This window comes from Conger conger, chromosome 3, assembly GCF_963514075.1.
Source record: "Conger conger chromosome 3, fConCon1.1, whole genome shotgun sequence".
Taxonomy (NCBI): Eukaryota; Metazoa; Chordata; class Actinopteri; order Anguilliformes; family Congridae; genus Conger; species Conger conger.
In genome coordinates this window covers 67,230,348-67,254,156 of record NC_083762.1, presented here as the reverse complement: position 1 = coordinate 67,254,156, position 23,809 = coordinate 67,230,348, and the positions used below count along the sequence as shown (strand labels likewise).

General features: G+C 41.5%; 1 protein-coding gene across 1 annotated transcript; it reads right to left on the bottom strand.

The window, feature by feature from the left end:
* Positions 1-514: 514 nt before the first annotated feature.
* LOC133123916 (moesin-like) lies at positions 515-23,310 on the bottom strand. The gene is made up of 13 exons (XM_061234639.1): positions 23,050-23,310; positions 15,295-15,378; positions 9,427-9,522; positions 8,763-9,037; positions 8,222-8,305; positions 7,702-7,848; positions 7,343-7,439; positions 6,133-6,296; positions 5,609-5,739; positions 5,086-5,246; positions 3,791-3,883; positions 2,545-2,766; positions 515-2,045 (listed from the first exon to the last, which is right to left on the bottom strand). The coding sequence occupies exons 1-13, from the start codon at positions 23,059-23,061 to the stop codon at positions 1,881-1,883; spliced, it is 1,731 nt and encodes a 576-aa protein (XP_061090623.1). The 5' UTR covers positions 23,062-23,310; the 3' UTR covers positions 515-1,880.
* Positions 23,311-23,809: the final 499 nt, after the last annotated feature.

Sequence of the window (23,809 nt, the reverse complement as noted above, 5' to 3'; positions counted from 1 at the left end):
TTTCAAGACAGTGTTTTCGCTCAGTGTTTTTCCCCATTTCCGGATTGAAATCTGATCGTAGAAACTTTGGTAACTATAGTGCATCTGTCAGATTACCAAGGTGTCTAACTAAACTGCTGCATCTGCAATGTGTTAAAGTAGGCCATTCGCTCTTTCACTGTATGGAGAAACAGAAGTACCAAAAGAAACAGGCCAGAATTCACTTTCTTCAGCAAAAACTCTGAACTTTTGTATCATGATGAGAATGAGGAGGGGTGGGGGGGGGGGGGGGGGTTGATATAAGTGGCACAAAATATCAAGGTCAAACAAGAATACTTCTGTTACAGTATTTAAGGCGACTTTGAGAAACAAACAAAACCTGTTCAAAACCATGGAACTGTGTGAGGAAGAAGAAACAAATAACCACAACTGGGCCATCTAGTGGTTGTATAAACCATTACAGATACTAAAAACTATGTATTGAAGAAAGTTGCTCTTGAAAACATTGACTCAAAAAGGTACTCACATAAACATCTGACTTTATATTTTGTTAACATTTATTAACATTTTAATACATTTTAAAACATTCTTCAGATGGCCATTTTGTTTTGTTTTTCAATGCATTGTATGTTTTATAATTGAAAAAAAGCTCCATGGTTATCTCCAACATTGGTTCGATCAGAAATCTTTGCTCACAGAATCATAGCCTTTTTTTCTGAATGAAGATCAAAAATAAATAAAAATGGAAACCAAAGATATGGTAATATAATGTAATTATACATCTGTAACTTAAAACAGCCATTTTGTACGGCTATTGACTAAACAGTGAATACAAGAATCACAGAAATTAATCTAGGCCTGAACTGTTAAGTCAATTCACTCCCAATACTGAAAATTCTAACAACTGTTTTCTTCTTATGTGTGCCTTCATAATGGAAGAAAATACAGTGCCTGCTTTTAAACAGGACAAAGTTTTTGAAAGCCAATAATCAACATGAGGCAAAGTAAAAATGCATGGGGCATGGGGCCCTCCAATAACAGGGGTCCTCCATGAAGCTTCTGATACGGAAATGGGTAAACATTCCATTCATAACCAAGGGCATGTCTAATCTGTGCACTGTTTCAGAGCAACAGCAAGGTATCCATGCAATCTAATGAACACTTTCTGAATCAACAAGTGTTTTTGCTGTAGTTGTTCAGTACATATTCTTTGAACAACTGACACTGTTGCTGAATAATTTTATATATTTTTTAAACATTGGAATTTCAGAGAATGCTACAATCTGCACAACAACTAACAATAACAAAATGTTATGGAGTAATCTCTCGATAAAATGGGCTAAATGTTAATTATTTAATTTTACTGTAACTAGTTATCTCCTGAGTTTTCGCAATGCTTCCAATAACAACATAAAAAACATACCTGAACCGCAAAACTAGAAGGTTTCTTTCCTTAATATTCGCCTTCCTATTTAAAACAGGAAGTTAAAATTCTGAGAATCCTAAATGATTTGGGTAACTGTTTTCTTCTTACTGTCTTCAGCAGTGTATAAAACACAACCAGAAAAGTCTGGTATAGAAAGCCAGATCCAATTGACTTGTCCTAAGAAATACTGACTGTTTGCAAAAGCTATGTACAAAGGCATACAGTAACTGAGTGTATGTTTCTCACTCGGTACAGCAGTTCTGTTTTTAGCTTTTCCAGACAAGGCTTAAGTTCAAACGGGTATTACCAGAAGGAATATGCACTTACAAATCAGTACCCATCCTTACAAATGGGATGAGTCAATAGAAATGACAAAATATCAGGAGAAAATGTATACAGGCTTGTTCTGTGGATACGCATGTGATGGGTGCAGGGCGCACGTGCCCCGCCCTCTTCCCTGAATGGTCGGAACGGATCACATGGACTCAAACTCGTCGATGCGTTGCTTGGTGTTGCCCTGTCGGATCTGCCTCAGGGTCTTGTACTTGTCCCGGCCGGCCCTCACGTTGTCGGCGTGGATCAGGTCGTTGGCCGTCTTCTTGGTCTCATCCCTGGCGTTCATCAGCTCAGAGCTCAGGGCCTGAGAGGGGACACAGGGACAGAGTCACGTCTCCTGCATTTCCACATTCAGGCATTTAGCTAATGCATTCCTTATCCAAGACAATTTGCAAGCAAGTGCGTCTAGCAAGACTTGTAGTAATATACATGAAGTCACAGACAATGTCCACAGCTGTAGGGAGGACAGCAAAAAGAAGCACAAAGACTATAGTTAACTGTAAAGCTGGATGATCTTTAACGGTTATGAAATCGACCATTTTGTTCTAAGATGGCCCTTTTTTAATGGTTAAAAATCAGCCATTTTGTTATAAGACGGCCCCTTTAGGTACTCCACCAGAGACTTATTGAAGACCTTCAGCACAGCTTTGACTGATTGGGTTCAGCACAGTTTAACTGTGATTGGTCAGTTGCTAAAACTGCAACTATTCACTTTCGGGTCACTAAGCACAGCAGTGATTGGTCAGGTACGTAAAGCTGAGCACAGCTGAGGCGGCACAGGCCTGGCGGCCAACGCTCCTCACCAGCAGATGTTTCTGAAGGCGTTCGTTCTTCTCGGCCTCGGTCATGCGCTCCTCCTCGCTGCGGTCACGGAGGGTTCCGGCAGAGCTGAGCTCAGCGCTGGCCTCGGCACTGCTTTCGTCGTCCTCGTCGTGCTCGTTCTCGGGCTCCGGCACGTGGGCCGCCATGATTTTACTCTTCAGCTCCTCTTTGGTCTTCTCCAGGTCCTCCTGCACCATGGTGGCCTGTAGAAATCGCACACAAAGCAGGAGGTGAGCCACAACCACAGAGATGGTCCACACCCACATTAATGACTGTGGTGGGAACACGGACCTACATCGCTCACCATAGAACACCACACCTACAGCGATCACCAAAGAGACAAATAACACTCACTTATCACCCCCACATCAATCACCATGGACAGAATTACAATGCACACATCTATCACAGCATGGAACAGCCACACCTATGTCAACATAGAGAGAAGCCACATATATGTCAGTCACCAGAGAGAAAGTATACCCAAGCAAAAACCACACAGAAATCACATCCATACCCATTACCAGAGGATCTACTGAGTGGTATTTCCATCACCGGTTAAGTGCCGCTACTGTACATCTCAGAGTAGACACAGCTCTCAAGCTTCAAGTCCCATCTGGGATGAGAACTTTAAAGCTTCTGATTAGTGGCTAAAGACTGCCTGACCCTCTTACTGCATGTGGAGAGACGCTGTGCTACAGCTGGTTATCATGCTGAGTGCAATATTGGTCGCTTGTAACTCTCCCCAGATGCGGAAGAGTATGGGAAATATCACGCCAGCCACACAGCGAAGTGAAAATGGGTCTGTTCTAACCAGCGTAATACACGCTCCGCGGCTGTTTGATAGGCGTCAGTCAAGCCAAGTAAATTGCATTACCGTCGTGCTTTCTTGTTTGCACTCTTTCTGTGGTTTCTATTTAAACTTTTCCATAAGTTTGTTAAACCTGGACAGGGAACTCAGGAGAACGATCAATTTTCGGTATGACATGCATTGCATGACTGGATGCATTTAACAGTTTTATACAGTCTAATAAACATATACGTGAATTCCTTTGTCATATTTTGCAACATTACCGTATGTAATGGTCACGTTGCTCTGGTTTATCAGAAGTCTACACTGTGCTCTCTTATCTACAGTGTGTCCCTGCATTAGCGATGTCACCCTGCTGTCTTCAAGGCTCCAGAAACTCCGCCCCTTTGAGGGATACGACGACGGGGTGTCATTACCTTCCTCTGCCACTGGGTGGCCTCATCTTCCTTCCTCTTCTTAGCATCCTCCAGCAGAGAGATCTTGGAGGTGAGATCAGCCAGCTCTGTGGCCTGTGTGGACAGTGAAGGAAAGCTGGTTTAAACACTGTTGATATCCTGAGTGATTATACATCACAGATCAGCGCATGGCAAGAGACTCGCACTGTCTGAGAATTCTTTGTGATTTTAACTTTAACACTGTCATGAGCTTAAGGAAGACTCACTGGTTTCCTAGGAGTTAATAAACATCAGTATGTTGTATGGCAAACTCAAACTCCACACTTGGATGGATGTCTTATGATTGTATTGTAAGTAGGCATTTTATGCCTTCAAAATAAAATGTGTAGACTCCACCAGTCAGTCACAGCAAAAGCCAACAGGATGAGCAGGGTTTTGTGATTGGGTTTTGAGATCCCAGCTGGCATTGGTAACATGAATGGTTACTATGGGCTACGGTTCCATTAATTAATCTGATTAAATAATCACCATGGGATAGTAAACGGTATCATTAGCCATATCATCCCCCCTCCTTTAATCAATTTTGAATCTGGCTGGTAATCTGATCCTGTGTAGCATCATTGCTGTTTCCCGTTTTATAGCAAGACAATGCTGGCAGCTGTAGCTCTAGGCGTACTCTTTCCTAAAAATCGAAAGCTTGTATTTCCTTAAAAACGTTGCTGAAGTGGTTGGACTGATTAGCCATGTTACTCCGCTGAAAAAAAATAGCTCAAGCTATGTTTTGAAACAGCTGGTAGCTGGTCATTTTAAGATGGTCATAGCTGGATTTTACACCAGGGTAGGCATGTTACTCAGTCTGATCAGCTATGTTGCTCTGATTAGCCATATTACTCAGGCAGATTAATGGTAAATGGTAAATGACTGCATTTATATAGCGCCTTTATCCAAGTGCTGTGCAATTGCCGCTTCTCATTCACCCATTCACCCATTCACACACACACACTTACACACAAACGGCGATTGGCTGCCATGCAAGGCACCAACCTTCAGGAGCAATTGAGGATTAGGTGTCTTGCACAGGGACACTTCGACACAACCAGGGTGGGAGCGAACCGGCAACCCTACGACTGCCGGAACTAATGCCGCCCCCATGATTAGCCTTTGTGTTCTGATTACCCATGTAACACCAGCTAATTAGGATGATTAGCATTGTTACTCTGATTTCCCATGTTACTCAGGCCAATTAGCCATGGTAGCTCTGATTAGCCGGCATGTTACTCTGCGAGCTCAGTGGCGTGACAGGGACTGCTCTGTACCAGGTGCTCCTGGTTCTTCAGCTGGTTCTCAGACTGCTGCAGGAGGGCACTCTTGGCCTCCTCCACGGTCCGGCGCTCCCTCTCCAGCCTCTCTGCCTCTTCCTGAGCGCGTCTCCTCTCCTCCTCCAGCTCTAGTGCCCTGCGTGTCTGCTCCTCCAGTTCTGCAGGGACATGGACGCACACACAAGCACACAGACACAAATACACATCAATATACACATCACTATAGCTGCAGGCAAAGTAGTAGTAGTCGTAAAATAGTAACAGTAATTGAAAAAACAGTCCAGTATTTGTAGCAGAATTACCAGAATGCCCTGCATAGGCATGTGTTTGACGGTGAAATTGTACAGTAGTAAAAATAAACAGAAGCTGTGTGCAAAGAAAAACTATTACTATTTCTAGTACTCAGTCACCACCTGCACATCGCTCTTGCAATTCGTTGTTATCTGCATTATTATATTATGTTTTAATATTACTTGCAATCACTAACAAGCCTGTTAAAACTATTAGCGTCATTGCTAACCTATCTGAGCTTTCTTTGTCTGCTCCTCGATCTGCCTCAGCTTCTCCATCAGCTCCTCCTTCTCACGCTCAATCTTTTCTTTCTCCTTCTCGGCAATCTCTCGTTTCTTCTTCTCATTCTCCAGCAGTGCCCTGCGGAGGAGGGGAGGAGGGGAGGAGGGGAGGAAGGTGATGAACAGGAGGAGACCTAGGAATAGACATCACTGTTTTTTTGTTTTTTTTGGCCTTCACAAATCAATTGAGTCCACTGAACAGTGAAATGCCACCTTGTATTTATATAAATTTTCACTTTATTTTAATGCCAATGCCAAGAGACAGAAAAAAGGGAACCGTGTTGTGGAGATTTCAATTGAAATTCCCAATATTTGAAATGCTGAAACTGTACTCGAAAAGGTTTAGGACGTTCACTGGACTGACTCCAGGCCAGGATATCTGAATGTCTGCAACTGAACCAACTCAGCCACTGACAACAGAAACCAAAAAAAAACACATAAAAATAAGATATAGAGATATAAAAAGGCTCACTTCTCCATCTGTCTGTGGTGCTTCTCCTCGCGGGCCTGCGCCTTCATCTGCTGCACCTCGATGGTGTCAGGCTTCCTGCGCCGCATGTACAGCTCGTGGTTCCCCATGCACAGCGCCAGGATGCGTTTGTTGATGCGCAGGCGAGGGGCGTAGAACACAAAGTCCTAAAAGCACAGGGAGGCTGTGTCTAACTCCAATTAAGAAGAACCGGACTCCCAATTTACCAGATTTGTTTTCAATTTCAATCCTCCTCTCACCTCCTTTCCGCTTCACTGTGTCTACCTTGCTCGCTTTCTCTCTCCCCCGTCCCTTTCTGTCACTCTCTCTTTTTTCTCTATCTTTCTCTCCAACTGTCTCCCTGTCTGTCTTACTATCTCTCTCTTGCACTGCTTATCTGTACTGTCCTAGTGTGGTACAATGGGAGGGACAGGGAGGCAGAGGGGTGTGACCGCACGGCATAAGACCCCACTATGTGTCACTCACCACTATCCGCTAACGTGCTACCCCATCAGCTAACGTGCCACCCTGTTAATCTCTGTTAATTCTAAATATCCCTGGAAACAAAAGGGGGCCATTCAACCTAAAGAGCATTTTGCTTTGTCCTTGAGCAACACATTAAAGAGAGCAATTCCTTTCCTTTCATAAACTCAAATGTTTTTCCTTATGTTCAGTCGTCAATGAATTCAGAATCATGGATGAGAATGCGTTAATCACAGTTAAAACCGAAGCACACAGTGCTTAGATTGAATAACCCCCAGAGGTTGCGTCTGTTTTTCTACTGTGTTACATTATTTATTTTGTTCATGATGATTCAGAAGAAACTATCCTAAGCTGAATTTTTTTTAAAGAAAAAACATTTACCATAAATACACTATGATCTAGAGGATCAGAGCACCACCTGCATTTAATAAGCATTATAAGCAATTAGTATTAGGTTAGAATAGTAAAAAGTACGAGCACTACCCATTGTTGTAGAAGTAGGGGAATAAACATGAATGAACGTAAAAAATGAAATCATAGTCATAGAAGTCAAAACAGAAACAGTATCGTTTCCGTGCACAAAGATGGTATTTGACATTAAAACATTGGACCTTTCACATGGGTGAAACAGCAGACACAAACCGTGAGCAGTCCTCTCCTCACTCCACTACACTATGGCCAAGTCACTTTTATATCACACAGCAGTGGACAATACAGGGGGTTTACCTACCGGCGATTTCTTGTCAATCGGTTTGATCACAAACTTCTTGTCATTGAAGGAAATGTTTCTAATTTCACTCCAGGGAAATCCAATTTTTGGTGTCATCCTGTTTCAAGAAGATAGGGAATACATGAACCCATAAGAAGCCACTGTGGGGTACAAACGCAAAGGCATTTCCATTATAAATCCCCTAGCAATGCAATTTTTATTATGTAATATATTTTATCCTGGCTGGAACGGCACAGGAATCGCATGCGATGTAGACATCTCTTTTCTTACTGATCTCCTGCCCCGCTGGCAGCTCAGTTCGGGAGCCTCCAGGGTTGAAGGAGAGCGCCCATCTCCCTTCAATCCCAGGATGCACTCACTTGTCGGACTGCTCATAGATGTTCAGCCCCAGTGCGTCCACGCCCAGCCACAGCTCGGTGCCTTTCTTGTTCTTGATGTTGAAGTAGTTCACACCGTACATCTCCAGGTCCTGAGCGATCTTCAGATACTCCACCATGGTGTCCTCCCTGCCCACATGGTCAATTATTAGGTTGACTTCCAATTTATCAATAAGAAAAAAATGAATTAGTGATTCGGACAAATGATTATTCAGGTATATTATGGAATGACCTCCACAGGCAGAGCAGTCTTTTGGTTATCAACAGGTGCTAGATACTGTCCAGCTTTTAGGTAAAGTAGGCATTAGGTACATTTTGGAGGTAGAAAAAGGCAAGCATTGTTGGGCTGAATGGCCTGTTCTATGCTATGCTGGTACAGTAAATCAGTCAAACAATCAATCCAATAATTCAAAATGTGTGTGTGCGCATGGTGCTGTGTGTGTGTGAAAAAGAGAGAGAGAGAGAGAGAGAGAGAGAGAGAGAGAGTAAATTTTTGACATACCTCAGCATGCCCTTGTGTTCCTCATGCCACACCTGAATCCTCTCCTCCCATTGCTCCTTATTCAGCTTGTGCTGTTCCAGGACCCTGCCAACAGGTGGCGCTGTTACATCCAGTACAGGCACACATCCACTTGCACATCCCATCACCACAAAACACTTCAGAAATATTACCATTAATACCCAGAGCACACCTTATTGTGCATTCAGCAAGATAGTTACAGCTCAATAGGTTCACACCACATTGAGCTCTCATTGGTAAGTAAATGAAAAAAGCACAATAATAATGTTGAGAGAGGGGAATGTCCACAGATTCAACCGCTACATAAGAGACTGACATATGCTTTTATACCTCTCAGGAGGAAATAACTCAGAGACGTATCAGTCTCTATTATGTAGCTGTATTGAGCTTTACCACCCAAATGTCGAGCAGTTGTAAGGTCAGTTACCGTGGTATTGCCCGTAAGACTGTGAGAAGAAGGGAGGGTGATGTAGGACTGAAACACTAGGCAGTATTCTGCAGGGTCCAGGTGCACATTCCCTACCTCTGGGGGAGCAGCTTGTCGCTGGACAGGTATCCGGAGGAGTGGAAGTCCTTCTTGTAGTCGCCGTACTTGGCCTGGACGGCGTAGGAGGCCAGCAGTACGGCGGTTTCTGGGGGGCAGTAGATGTCATCGTTGAGGATGGCCTCCTTCACCTGCAGGAAAAATAGCCTCTGGGTGGCCTCCTGAATCAGCTCCTCAGACACGTCCTCCGGGTAGAACTTGGCCCTGAACTTAAACAGCAGAGGGTTCTCCTTCCGCACACCCTGGGCTGTGACCTAGGCAACGGAGGAACCAGAGGACAGGAGGGGTTAAATGTCAAAGGTGAAGGGTGATGGAGACAGATCAGCACTGCAGCAGCAAATCATGACCTTGGAATTATAAAGTTATATCTGCTTTCACAGCAAAACTGAAAAGTAGGGCAGTTCTTCATAGATCAAAATGACAGACACCCTAAAAGTACTCTGAATTTAAAATATCAAAATCCTACCAAATTGCCTTATAAACAATATTTATGACACTATTTTTTGTCAAAAATGTCAGTTATAAGTTTTAGAAATGTTAACATGTTATGTATAATTGAACAAATGATATTGATAGAACTTCCTCTCCTCTAATATTAGCTGCAGATCATGTAACCAAACTACCTGCCCGGTAACACCCTTACCTTCTTGTTGAGTTTGAGCCATGTGGAGAAGCCCTTGGTGTCCTGGTACTGCAGCCCAAAGAACCACACCTCACGGAGTCCGATCGTTTTCACAATCTGAACCAAGACACAGTTCAAAATTATGTTTAATTCAAGGGGAAAACAAATATAGTGTATTTGTATCTATACAGACCACAAACTTTAATCTGCCAACGCAAAATTCTATGTGTGTTTTTTTTCAGTTTACCAATAACATATCTTTTCTCTTGAAAATATGAAATAAAGGAAGAATGCTGACATGTAAAAAAAGAAAAATACATATTTAGTATATTTAAGCCGTGGTCATCACCTGGTTGATAAGGGAAAGGTTTACCACACTCTGTGATAAACAGAGTGCAAACTGAAGGGGTAACACATAACAAATTGATGACCCTCGGTTGCATGAGCAGGGTAGGGTTGGAGGTGATTTGGGGGGTAAGGGTAACTGGCCCTGATGGTCCAGGGAAAAGAGCAGTATGTGCCCCAGACTGCCACATTTGGGAGGTTTGGACAAAATGGAATGCCATTTGGAGAGTGCATAAAGGACCTTTGTGAACAGCAGACTCATTCTAAATGTTTTATGTCAATGCTCATTTTGGACAGTGGGCTATTTAAAGTGTCCTTTCTGTTTCCGGTCATTTTTTATTGGCTGGTCAGCTAACAGTGAGGGAAGATTACATCGTTCACTTTTTATATATTAGCCATTATATCCATAGATATTTACTGCAGCTGAGAGCCTACAATCGAACACTAAGTAGGATTTTACTTTTAACATACACATAACTGTGATAAGATTTACAAGATTATACATGTTATGTAACTGTCTTCATATTAAATTCACATTACATTTTTAGTACATTGTTACATTAATTGTAAGGACACTCAATAACAATATTGCCCTTGGGGAGTCGTAGGGTAGCTGTTTTTTTGTTTTCACCTTAAAATAAAAAGTCACCTCAGACTTAACTGCTTTAATGGATCAATTAAAGGCTGAGTCACAGTGTAGACAAGCACACCCCATTGCCCTCTAAAAGCCAAGAGGGAATGCCACAGCCTTAATAGATAACCACATGACGTACTTCAACTGGAAGCCTCAAAGTTTACTCGCCAGCTGGAGACTAAGGTAACTTTATATCAAATCCATAAAAACACTTAATTAACAGCTCACTCGGGCCTGTATTGCCAAACCCTGTTTCAAACCACCACAAACAGTGTGCGATAAAGGTTTTGGGTTGTGTAATGACAGATTGAAGTGTGCATCTGTATACTGACTTCTCATATGTGTAGAATTTATGTGCTGCCTAGTGTGGCTGGTTAAAATGGGACCTCCAGCACAAGAACCATCCATTATTTATGCTGCACACTACAGCAAAACTCTTGCCTGTAATAACTGGTCCCTCCCGGGATATATATCAGACATACTCTCCTGAATAGTTTCTCCACATTATATATAATGTTACATTTTCTCCAGCAGCTAGAGAATTAAAGCACTTAGCTTACTGCCTCCTCTCTGTTCTGATTGAGATTGACTCAGAGGTGGAGGTAAGCTGCAGCACACAATATTAACCTTCAAGGGCTTTGGAAACATTTCGTTTTTCCATTGTCCAGAAGAACAGGGGCCCAGACTGCATCTTTTCGGGGAGCGAAACCCTTCTAGAGCCCCAGACTGATTTGTGCGTGTTTGCGTTAGCGTTTCTTTTGTCTGTCTGTACAAAATGGAGGCAGTGGCCCGCAGCAGTGCCCTCAAGACTGAAGCCTGGACGACTGTTTTCACACAGTCCATTTTATAGACTTAGCAGGTTATGGAACTACATTGTATATAGCATATATAGGTATATAAAACATATCGCATGAAAGGGTTTATGAAACTCATTCAACATGACTCATTCAGTGTGGACGCGTAGAAATGTCATTATAGATCTGCACAAAGAGAGCATATGCTCTGCTTGCAGTAGCGTTGACGTACAAACAGGTCCATGCTTTCAGAATAACCAGGTCACAAACACGCACCATGACCTCAGCAGCCGCTAGACAGTGTGTACATTAACAGTCTGCCCTCTGTGTTCTGTTCAGGACGATATAATGTGATTCATTGGCCTGTTTCTCTTACACCCGCAGCAACACTGACCCAAATTCTGTTCCGCCTCAATGCACTTTCCTTATTTTCTTTAGTCGCAGTGACAATACACCCATAGCGCTAAAGCAATGATCTCACCCATTATACACACAATGTGCATATCATATGGTATATCTATTTAGTACTATCCCCTGTAGCTATCTAAACATTTGATTTATGTTAACCCAGATTTAACAGAGGGGACACTATTTTCTTTATTTCTGAGCAATGGCTGGAATAATCTGATTCCATTCTCAACAATATGACATTTCAATGTGGTGTCGGAATTTCCCTTTCATAATGACCTGAACTAAAAATCTGTACTCAGTGACAATGGTTTTCTGTATTGCTAGAAGCAGAGAGAGCAGGTAAGGAAGTTGTGATTTTTAAGGCAAAACAGTCAAAAGTGACAACAGAAAACCAGCCAATAAAATCCCACCCCAATGCACCGTTAACCTACATTACCACACTAAGAGTGTGGAACCGGAGGAAAGACACACCCTCCGGTTACATGCAGCGATTCCCATTGGCTAATCACCATGAGTGGCAGGATGAGGAGAGAATGAGATCATCGAGGTCCCAGAACAAAGTCTTTATTGTGTGGGAAAGTGCATAAGCCTGCCAGTAGGCACTGTGAGGCCCACAGGATCACTACCAGACTGAATGATGCAACGGCCGTGAAACAGCTGGACCAGTTCCCCCACACCCACCACCAGACTGGCCTTGTCTGCCATTCCAGCTACTCCCAGGCCCCAGGTCCCTGCCCTGGTAAATCTATTCCGTTCCACTGTCACGGCTATTATTACATTATACTAGGCAAGGCAATGCAGGTTTATTTATATAGCACATTTCATATACACAACTCAAAGTGCAAGTTCAAGTACTTGGAGACAGGATAAGAATTAGATTATTCATTTATTCATTTCAACACATTCGTTATTATCCAAGGATGAGCGCAGAGTTGTGGAACTCCAAACATTTTTTCTCCCCTGTTTCCCCACTATAATTCCAGTCCTTTTAGTCATTAAACTGGCATTGAGGGTTCATCTTTAATGAACGACTGGAAAAGCAACAGTGCCATACATTGTTGCCACAAACTTCACTGACTAAACTGTTGACCACATGTTAATATCAGTAGATGCTACATTTTCTGGTTTTGTTATACCTGTTACATGCTTACTTCACAAAAAATGTTCTTAACAAATCTGTTCTAAGCAATATAAGTCAAAATTTGGGTCTTAAGCGCAAAAAGGTCTTAGTTTTTTTCCTGTACCACACTGTGCAGTAGGAGATATCCAGATGAGATTTAAAACCAACATCCTGTCTCACTGAGGTCAGAAAAGATCCTATAGGCTATAGCACTCTTCCAAAGAGTAGAGGTGTCCTGGTCAAATTCACTCTAAAAGCTGACTCTCTACAACAGATCACTTACACTTCAGCCTCTCTATATCTGATTGGCTGCTTTTCCATTCCCTTCCTTTGATCTCCAAGCTGTTACTGCTAAACAGATGAACCGAGTTCACAGTTGACCTACCGAAGGTAAACAACGATGTCTTGAGTTATAACGTGTACTTACAGCCACGGCACTAGGTGTCTGCAGTGTGAATAAGCTGCTGGGAGACGGTTGACACCCTTGGGACGGTTCTCTGAGCTATCCCAGCTGTGCTCCTGATTAAACAGCAGGGCTGACCGATAATTTAATAAAATATTGCTCACCGAAAATGAATTTAAGTTCAATAATGTAATAAATCAGGGCTGCCCGGCCCTGTTCCTTGAGAACGACCATCCTGTAGGTTCTCACTCCAACCCTAACAAAGCACACCTCATTCAACAGCTAGAGTTCTCATTGACCTGCTACTTAATAGAATAAGGCTGAATAAGGGTTGAACTTAGCCAAATTAGGGTTGAAAAGAAAACCTACAAAACAGTAGATCTCCAGGGGCAGGGTTGGGCAGCCCAGTAATAAATCAACAAACAATGTACTAACTTGACAAATTATTCCATTATTGAACTTTATTACATTTCTGTTGGTACTTAGAACAATTATAACATTATTAATTGTATATACCTTGCTTTAAACCACTAACACACCCAGAGCCACAGCGGAAAGCCAAACTGGCTCAAGTGTTACGAATAAAATCAGGAGTGTCACTACCTGGCTGCCATGAAAGCCTGTGGGCACTGCCACCCTCCAGAGCCAGGGTAAAGACACGGCAGCTCCAAGATATTAACATACACATATCCTATTCACAGCAGGGGAAAGTGCTACATCAACACTGCTGTGCTTCTAAAAGACTAACCCTTTCCAGATGCAGAAAATAACCGCAGAGACAAGAAAGAACACTCTTTCGCTATAAACGTTAACATACACACAGCTGCCAATCCCCAAGTGTCTATACACACACAGCTAATAGCAACACGTCTTATTTTAATGAATTACACACACTAGTGGTAACAGACTAGTGGTATAATGAAGAACAGTTATACAGGAGTAATTGTACAGAGTCAATGGAGATGGAATGTAGGGGGGCCTTCTCTTAAATGTTGCAACGTGTAAATGTTGCAATAACAAATACGTCAGCAGAATCTTGCTCTGGGATTCGATCAAAACCAGCAAAGTTAAATTAAAGTTATATTCAACGCAAAGAAATCCCCTCCCTGAGAAGTGCAGCGACAGTTTAATTCTGAATTAATGACAATTCATTCACGGTTATTCAACAAAAACAGCCAAACCAATTTGAGATAAGTGTCTTGTTACAGTACGTAGATCATCTGAAAAGGGATTAAAAAAAACATTAAACTGAAAAGCGCTTTTCTGTTAATATCATTATAATTCTGATTGAATCCAGGGGACTGTGCAGTTTTGAAGTCACCATGGAGACAAAATGTTTCAAAATAATCCCCCTTTCCTAGTTTCTATAAATAGCTGTTTATCGTCCAACAGCAGAATGCAGAGTGAGATTAGGGTCTGGGGCGGCTGCATTGCTCAAACATTATTCACATACATGAAGTCAGTTTACACAACTTTCTGACTTCACTCTCCAGTGGCTATTAAACCTTTACACCACATGGATTTTCACCACTTATTGTTGAAAACTGTAGCAAGTTATCTTATGTATTTGCTTTGAAAATGTTCTAGAACAAAGGAACATTCTCCAATTCATAAAATAATGTAATTCCAACAATAGCATGATCATTACCTGTGTAAATTGTCTGATTTAAGAAACACTGGCTTGTTTTTGGCACAGCCTTTTGTTTCATTACTTCCTGCCTTTTCTCAAAGTCACACGGCAAAAGCTCCAACAATTATGAGCAATTTGCAATGGTTATAAATATTTATGAATATACAGACCCTTTGGCATGCATGACCTATTGGGTCAGTTTTATTTCTCTTTTAATATGGCTGTGATTGAAAAAATTCTGTTCAAATTTCATGGCAATTAATTATTCTTAAATTATATAACAAGATTGATTTAGCACTGCCCATTCAATCCTCCAAGCAACCTACTGACCTCATAAGTGGCACACTGTCTAAAATGAGGTTATGGTTATGGTTATATGGTTCAGGTGACCACTGTAAGCCAGTGTCTGCTGAACAGCACTGCCATGACACAAGTCAGATATCAGTGGCATGCATGAAGTTCCTTATTCCTGCAGCTTTATCCAGTATCTCACACTTTGTGTCACACACAACCACAGGAAGACACAGTCACACACACACACAGAACACATACCTGGTCAAAGAGCTGCTTGCCAGTTGTGCTGGGCTGAATGGCAAACTCCAGCTCGGCGTCCATTGTGGTGACTCGTACGCTGATCTAGAGACAAAACAAAAATGACCAATTAAGTGCAGATCGGAACCAGGGACAAATGCGCTGAAAACCTTAGAGGGAAGTATGGTTCTAAGTCCTAGAGTGAGTATTACCACAGCAACACAGCAAAATACCACAGCAGAATTCACAAGATCAGGCTCTTTACTGGCAAAATATTCCACAGACTTAATGCCTTCATAATACCTCTTCTCTTTCCATGTGTACACATACATGCAAATTGATCATAACATCAATCAATCATCTGTATTTGATTTGGCATCCCTTAAACACATTTGCTGACCATTTTCCATGCTATTATTTGCTCTGAGAGCCTAGTGGTTAAGGTACATTACTGGGACGCGGAAAGTTGGTTGTTCAAGCCCTGGTGTAGCCACGATAAGTTCTGTACAGCTGTTTGGGCCTTGAGCAAAGCCCTCAACTTGCTAACTCGTTAATGTAAAGCAGATATATATGGGTTTTTCGATGTTGTAGTGAATGAGTCCTCTCCTTAATCAACACAGGACGTTAACGCAACAGAACTGGGTCACAACGGAACCGGCACACAATTGGCAATGAGCATTCCGGTTTGGGGAATAAAGGAAAGGTGGGGATTAAAACATGCTATTCTTTTCTCCATCCGTTCAGCTCAGTTGCCATTTAGGGATCATGGGATATGTTTTCCCTTTTTTCCCCACATTGACTCTATTGTTTTGGGGGGGTTTTCTTGGAATTTTTTGAATTCACATTCTGACACTGTGATAAACATATTCTAAATGGTGTGATGCAAAAAACAGACAGACAGACAGACAGACAGGAGGACTGACTGATTGACTGACTGGCTGACTGATAGATTGATTGATTGACTGATTGAGTAAAAAGGTTAGCTGGAAGGCCATAAAGTTGGAAGAGTATAAAGACTGTGCCCAGGAATAAAATGGGCTTGGATTTTTGGACATTGTCAGCATGAGAGAGGGGTGGTCGGTGAAAACATCTTTGACCATGGGAAAGAGAAGCCATATTCAGTCCCCAGTACAGGCCTCTGCCTATCCTCTGAGGGGATAGGGGGCTTGGAAGAGGAGGGGGTTCCGGTTCCTTCCGCGGCCCAGAGCACCGGAGTGAGTAATGACTTCCTGAATCTCCACAGACACGAACAGATTGAGAAAGGCACACACACCTCTGAGGCAGTTGAAGGGTTAAAAATAATAGCGAACCACCAAGGACTGCTCAGTTACCACACTGACTCAGGCCGAGAGCTCTCAGCAGGAGCCAAACCCTCACAAAGAGCACGGCTAAATGTCAACCTCCACACCCCTCCAACCTCACGATTAGCTCCCTTAAAACACAATCTTGCAGTGCCACTGGACAAATGAAAGGGTTTTCTCTGATATTTTTAAAAATGATGAAATATTATTTAATAGGTAATACAAAAATATGTAGCGAGAATTATGTGACTTTCAGATATAACAATAAAGAAGCAGTTTTCTGATTTTACCCAGCCCAGTATAGCACTGGTGCTAATTATAGAATGCTTAATTATAGAATTCTCCAAAAGTCCTCTAGTCCAACTGTTTTTATCCTAACCTGAGGAGCCATTTTTCAGCAATATCTTTTAGTACTATTATGTATTAATAAACTATTATGATGAACTGACGTAAAAAAAAATTAAATGTGCAGTTCGTATAGTATTCGAAGTGGGATTGGTTTTAATTTAAATTATTTTTCTATCATGCATTGCAACGGTAAACTTGTAGTTGTAATATTTATTTACATCCTACTAATAAATTCTCTATTTTGTTATGGAAGGAAAAAGCAGGTAATTATGAGTTAACATTCATTACTTCTGAACAGGCTTTCTCTTTTATTTAGCTGCTACATTTTAATGTAGTTCTAATTCACTGCCGTTTCATTAATTCTGGCAACATTTGAGCCCATTGGTTATTCATATCCATTATATTTGAACACAATTACTGTTCACCACAGCAGTCTGAAGGCTTCAGGCAGTTTTCAGTCCCAACGGGGTACAGGGACATTCAGAACAAAGAGGGACACAATAAATTTGCTCTCACATTCAAAGGTCCATCCAGACCACACATACACACACACAAATGCACACACAGTATGAGATGAAGTGAACTAAAAGAATACTTACAAACATTTTACGAGTTTTTTTAGTAGCTACTTCTCAGCTGAATTACAATGGTCCTCCACAGCCTTGCACCAGGTCATATGAAAGCGCTTGCAATTATTCCCAAGATTACTCTAAAGGAACCCACCCCCACACTGCTACTTACTGTCAATTTCATTTCTCCCCTCCAATGGCAGGCCAGGGTTGGCTGGGATCAGTCCCTGGAAAATGCACCTTGACCCCAGATCTAGGAGAAGTTCAGAGCTAACCCCTTCCGCAAAGAACAGCACTCCACAAGATCTGTGATCAAATGGAAGCACTTAAAGGTTTGTGTGTTGCAGAAAACATCTGCTTTGAGAATTCCCTCATTTGTACTATGATATCGTACTGTGTTTGGATGGGGGAGTTAAGTCCACAGACTCCCAGTGGAATATGGTGTGTGTGGGGGAAGGCGGGGGGGAATTTCCATAAACACAAACAATATCTCAATGTGTGATTGTTTATGATTGCAAATTTTGCTGTCAATTATAAAACATTGTGCAGCAGTTGGGAAAAATGGAAAATGCTAAACTTTGTCATATTTAGAAATGGAAGTCAATGAACTCTCACAGAGCATAATCCTCACTCACTGGCCTTCATGCCCAAAGGCGGTGGCCCGATTTCAGCCAACCTGATACGCCATGAAGCTGTCCAATGAGGCATAGAACAGCATATCCTTCCCTAGTTCAACTATTAAATTAATCTACTCCCTGTTTTACCCCATGCATCACATGAAACTATTAAATTAAGATCTGGGTTTATGTTCATAAGTAGGCTACTCATGCCCTCTTGATATCATAAACTTTTCCAACATTAACTAATGGAACTGAACTTTTGTAGAGTTTACGGCACTGTCCAATCTTCTATTTATAATGTAAATGAGATAATAATGAGCAATGATGTGAGATATTCTGTTGCCACAGTGACACCAGTGTGTTAAACAACAGATTATGCAAGTTCTTTGAATAGAGCTCCTTTACTGTTGCATAGCAAACTATTCATATTACAAACAACACCCTGGCATGATATTCAGCGGTCAGCAGAAAGGCTTGAACAAAGGGTTTGAACAAAGTTATAATATGACTATTGCTCTTTTCATAGTCCAGATCTGAAAAACACAATCCGCTATGAAATAGCAAATACTAGCAAAGCCAGCTGTGGGGTATGGTAGGGTTTTGTGGAGTGCGGGGGAGGTGTTCCAGGGTGTCCCGTTTGGTTGCTTAGGGTTGTGTAATTTTCCAGCCTATCAGCAGCACAGCAACCTGAGATACCATTCACTCCAACAAAGCCACTTCCTTCCTCTCATAATGTCATTTCCTGTCGTGGTCAGCTCCAGTGAAAATAAGGTTACAAGGTTAGCCTTCAGCCCTCGGCCTCTACACATCTTTAAGATTTCCACTTACTGTTAGTGCAATATAGTACCTGCAAAAAAATACCACTTTCGTACACTACAGTATATGGATATTGTGCCTTTACTCTGCCAGTATACAGTATATTCATTCAAGTCATCAGCTTGCAGGGTGCCAGACAGAGTCAGCTCAGAATGATGGTTTCTGGCAAAACTATATTCATCTCCACATGAACATGGAAAATACGAATGAGTCCCTCTGCCTGGAACCGGGGTGTGGCACACAGCAAGGGTGGGGCTCTGGAAGCTCTCCATGGGCTATTATTAGCACAACCGCCGAGACAATACAAAATTAGAACATTATGACGAGAGGCCCATGACTCCATTTTAAATCATTGCGTTCTTTTCTGACTGCAGGCACAAAGAGTACATAAGAGCGAAATTACCATAAATGGTCTCCATGTGTGAATCACAATTTACAAACTCTGGGACAATTCAACTGCTTTCCTTCCTCTCAGATAGGTAACTATATAATAACAAGTCTATCCCTGTAACAAACTATTAATGCTACAGGTATATTTGACACATCTGTGACAATGATTAATATGATTCACAGCAAGGATATGGCTCCAAAACCATAGAAAAATCATACTGAGCCAATATCTAAAAAAACAGATTCAAGCATACTGTTCTCACAAAAAGACCTCTCGTGGATTTCTGGCACACTAAATATCAGTGATTTGCCAACACTCAAAAACACCCACTGCCAAAGTTTTTCCTCCAATGTTTGACACAAGAAAGAGCAGTGGAAACAAGGGTGTTTTTTGTCCAAGGATAAAAATGACCTTACTTGTTTCTTTACAGGTACCACTGAAATTCACCTGAGAACTGACCCTCTGCCCTTCTAACAGCAAGCTCACTTCCGTAACCACTAGACTGCAACATGAACCGAAAGAGTCTCAATCAGAGATGTCAAAACAGGTCACTGACCTGTACTCCAACACAACTGCAATAACCCTAATTCTACCACAATTCTACAACTCCAACTCGACTTCAACAACACTGGCTGGAAGGATTCTGCATCTTCCATTCGTAGACAGAAGAATTTCATTCAAATGTACAATTTCGAAATGTAACATTTTACAATTTTAGGTTTCAGTTTAGTGCATATTTTAATGAAAGGAGCAAACATTTATACAGAACAACTTGCTGCGTCAAACAATCCACACCGCAATTTTTGTCACAATGAATATGTAAAATAGAGAACCACACACACCTATATATACAAACACACACTTGTATATGCTCTCTCTCTCTCTCTCTCTCTCTCTCTCTCTCTCTCTCTCTCCCTCACACACACACACACACACACACACACACACACAAAAGGCAGCTGAATTGTTGTCTTTCCCCCATATTATACTCCCTTTTCGTGGAGGTCCGGATGGTTCACATAATTTGCCTTTTAACAGAGGCTACCCCCTGGAGCTTAGTGTTCTTCCAGCCTGTTAATCTGGGCTTTGCTGTGCATTTTCCCCCACAGGACTAAGTCCCTGCTAACATTCCACTGCCTCCACAACGCTCCCTATTGTTGTTTCTCTCACTTACCCGTAGGTGTTCTCTCTACAAATCACTATGTTTTTGGTACCCTTTTGCAGTCTCAGGTTTTATACTGTACAGTAGATTGTGTGACTTCAGACAAGTCAGTGGTCTACAGTATATTACTTTCGGATCTTTACAATTGCTTTGCTTTGACTGATGATGTATTTTGTGCCTGGTTGTGAAATAATAAAGCCCACCGCTTGGCCCTAATGTGGAAAAACAAAGAAGATTAAATGAATACACTGAATTAAGGAGAATTAATTATTTATTGGATCATATATTGGCTAAGTGTGTGTGTGAAGAGTTGTCGATTTCATCCTTTAAAAAAAAGAAATATTTTGGGGGAAGCTCCTACTTTGTGGTTGATTCATCAGCCTGATTCAATTTGAGCTGTTGACCCAGTTAGCATAATCTTAGTGTGAATTAACAAGGGCTTTAATATTTCAATGCATCATTTTACAGCTAAAAATAGGGTGGCTATAAATAAATATGCAAGGAATAACTTCCATTCAGAAAATATGAAAGTCAACTATTGTCATACAAATATGCTATTTCTATTCTATTGATTGATAGAAGATGGAGTGGCACTTACAGAATGGAATACTACCAATAAAGATATGATGTGCTTGTGGTGTTGTAAATGGTGAATGGCTGGCATTGATATAGTGCCTTTATCCAAAGCGCTGTACAATTGATGCCTCTCATTCACCCATTCTCACAAACACAGACCAACGGTGATTGGCTGCCATGCAGGGCACCAACCAGCTCGTCAGGAGCATTTAGGGGTTAAGTGTCTTGCTCAGGGACACTTCGACACAGCCCGGGCGGGGGATCGACCCAGCAACCCACCGACTGTCAGACGACTGCACTTACCGCCTGAGCCAATGTCACACCAATGTTGAATGGCTGGCTCCCATTTTAATCCCAGTGACTCACTCATGTTATTTTACTCTGGTTAAGTGCCTAATGGCAAGACAGTCTTGTTTATATCATCAATTACACATTTATCAGAAGACAAACTATAAAAAGACACACATGCTAAATGTTGGTACAAATGAGTCATAATTTTAGCACAACTGTGAGACTTCTGGTTTGGATGATATATTTACTTGTGAGATTTGTTCAATTTACACCCAGCTTTGGTGGACCTGTGTGTCAATGTCTTAGCAGCAAACATTTCTTTGGTGGGGTCCCCCTAAATGTCAAATAATGGTGCTCGCTGTGTGTCAGGTAACCTGGAGCCAGGAAAGAGGCTGACGTAACACTGGGAGACTTGAGTCACTCCACTGCACTTTCCTGGAAAACTCCATAAAGGGCTAAGAGGAAATGTCTTTTTGCGCTCGGAGTACCACAAAGTTTTTTTTTAGAATCTCAGCAAAGACCGAGCTGATTCATTTTAGTTTGGAATTAGACGGCTATGGAGTCCTTAGGGAGTATGAGAATGTGCTGAGATCTTAATCTGCTTCATAACTGCTGCAGTACATAAATTGACCTGTTTGCCTTGAGAATAAAATCTCAGACCCAGTGTCACCACAACACCAAAATAAGGATGAAAAAGTAAAACAGGAGAAAGGTGTGGTACTGTCTTAGTTTCCTTATTCCATAGGCAAGGCACTCACACTGTTAGAAATCTGTACTGTTGAACCATTTTGCTTAATTTCTGTGCTGTACTGCCTCCCAGATATCAAAAAGATCAGTTTCATTCCTGAACCTAACATAACAGTCAATTCATTCTCTTTTTTAATTCTTTTTTTGTTTTTTCCCAACAATGAATTAACATATTAAATAATAAAATGACACCAAAATGACTTCTATACTGCAACAGCTGAATGCTTTTTGCTTTAAACTTTTTCTTTTTTTTCATTTGATGACTTTGTTAGAAATATGATAAATAATACATTAATAGACGATACTGCTGAAGACTGCAATGAAAGTATTTTTTTTAACCATTGCCCACCTTTAATTGAGTATAAAATGTTGGTGGGTTATTATTATGATTCCGTTTTTATAAAACATGAGCAATGAAGCACCTTAGAACAGTACTTCAATTTTCAGTAAACCTTGTATGAAAGTATGGGAGAGGGTTCACTTCTATTATGAATTGTGTCAAACTGAGAGCTTGCGGGCGCACCCTCTGTATCCAATCACGTTTCAGGAAAACGTTTTCTCACACCGAAGTTGAGCATCCTTCAATATAGTCGTCATTGCAATAATAACAGATTGAAACTCAGTACAACTACTTTATTTGTTATATAAGCATAATTTACATGTGTTACTTTTGGCTACTTTGGCTCACAGTGAGCACTCTCTAATAATAATAATAATAATAATAATAATAATAATAATAATAATAATAATAATAGAGACAGAACCCAGGTAATGTCCATGACAAACCATTAGGCTACATTTACATTAGTCCATAGACACGAATATTTCAGTAGGCTACACGGGGAAAAAATGTTGCAAGACCGCCTCCTGCTATAACGGTCTGAATAAGATAATCTCTTGTGGACGAAAACACGCTGGGCAAAATAATAACTAAATGGGTGCGGTATGTACTCACCGTTTTTGGCATTTTAGCTGTCCTTTAAATATCTCCTCACAACTTTCAGAAATCGGATGATACTGTGGAAACTTCTCAAGAATTATAGCCTAACTTCTTCCCATCAGTGTCGCCCACGCGCATACAGCCGGACAGCCACAGCCACTGCAAGAAAGCGGCTGCGATACTGCTCTGTAAAATCGAACCGTACACTTTTAATTCCACTGATATATGTCGCACCCTGGCGATGAGCGTGGGGGTCCTGGGCCGATTTCCTGTTAACGGAACTGTCTGAAAAGCCACACCCAGGCAACGTGCAGCAGGCTGAAGAATTGCGAGCTTGCCGACTCCGCCTGTTATTTCAATGAACTCCCAGCCAGTGATGACAAGTGAGCCATTGAGAAGTTCCACGATTGCTTGTATTGCAGCGGGATATCCCTACTAGGCTATAATGTAACGTTATGCCGTGACTGTTAGAAAGATGTGTAATTTATCATGTTTTCTATGCGCCTGGAACTGACAGAATGTGCATATTATAGAATATTTATCAGTTTGCATATTTTAGCTTCACAAAACATATTATAGGGAAGGGGTGTGCGTGTGTATGACATTAATTTTTTTAATGCTTGTTTCCCTCTTTCCTGGTATAATGTGAGTATGCGTAAGCCTTTATCTGGTGATCATTTGGAATATTTCACACATTGGGTTACTGTATTAACGCAGTGGCGTCTGCAATTGCCTAGTTGTGTGTACCCAAAGTTGAACTTGATCGCTGCAGCAC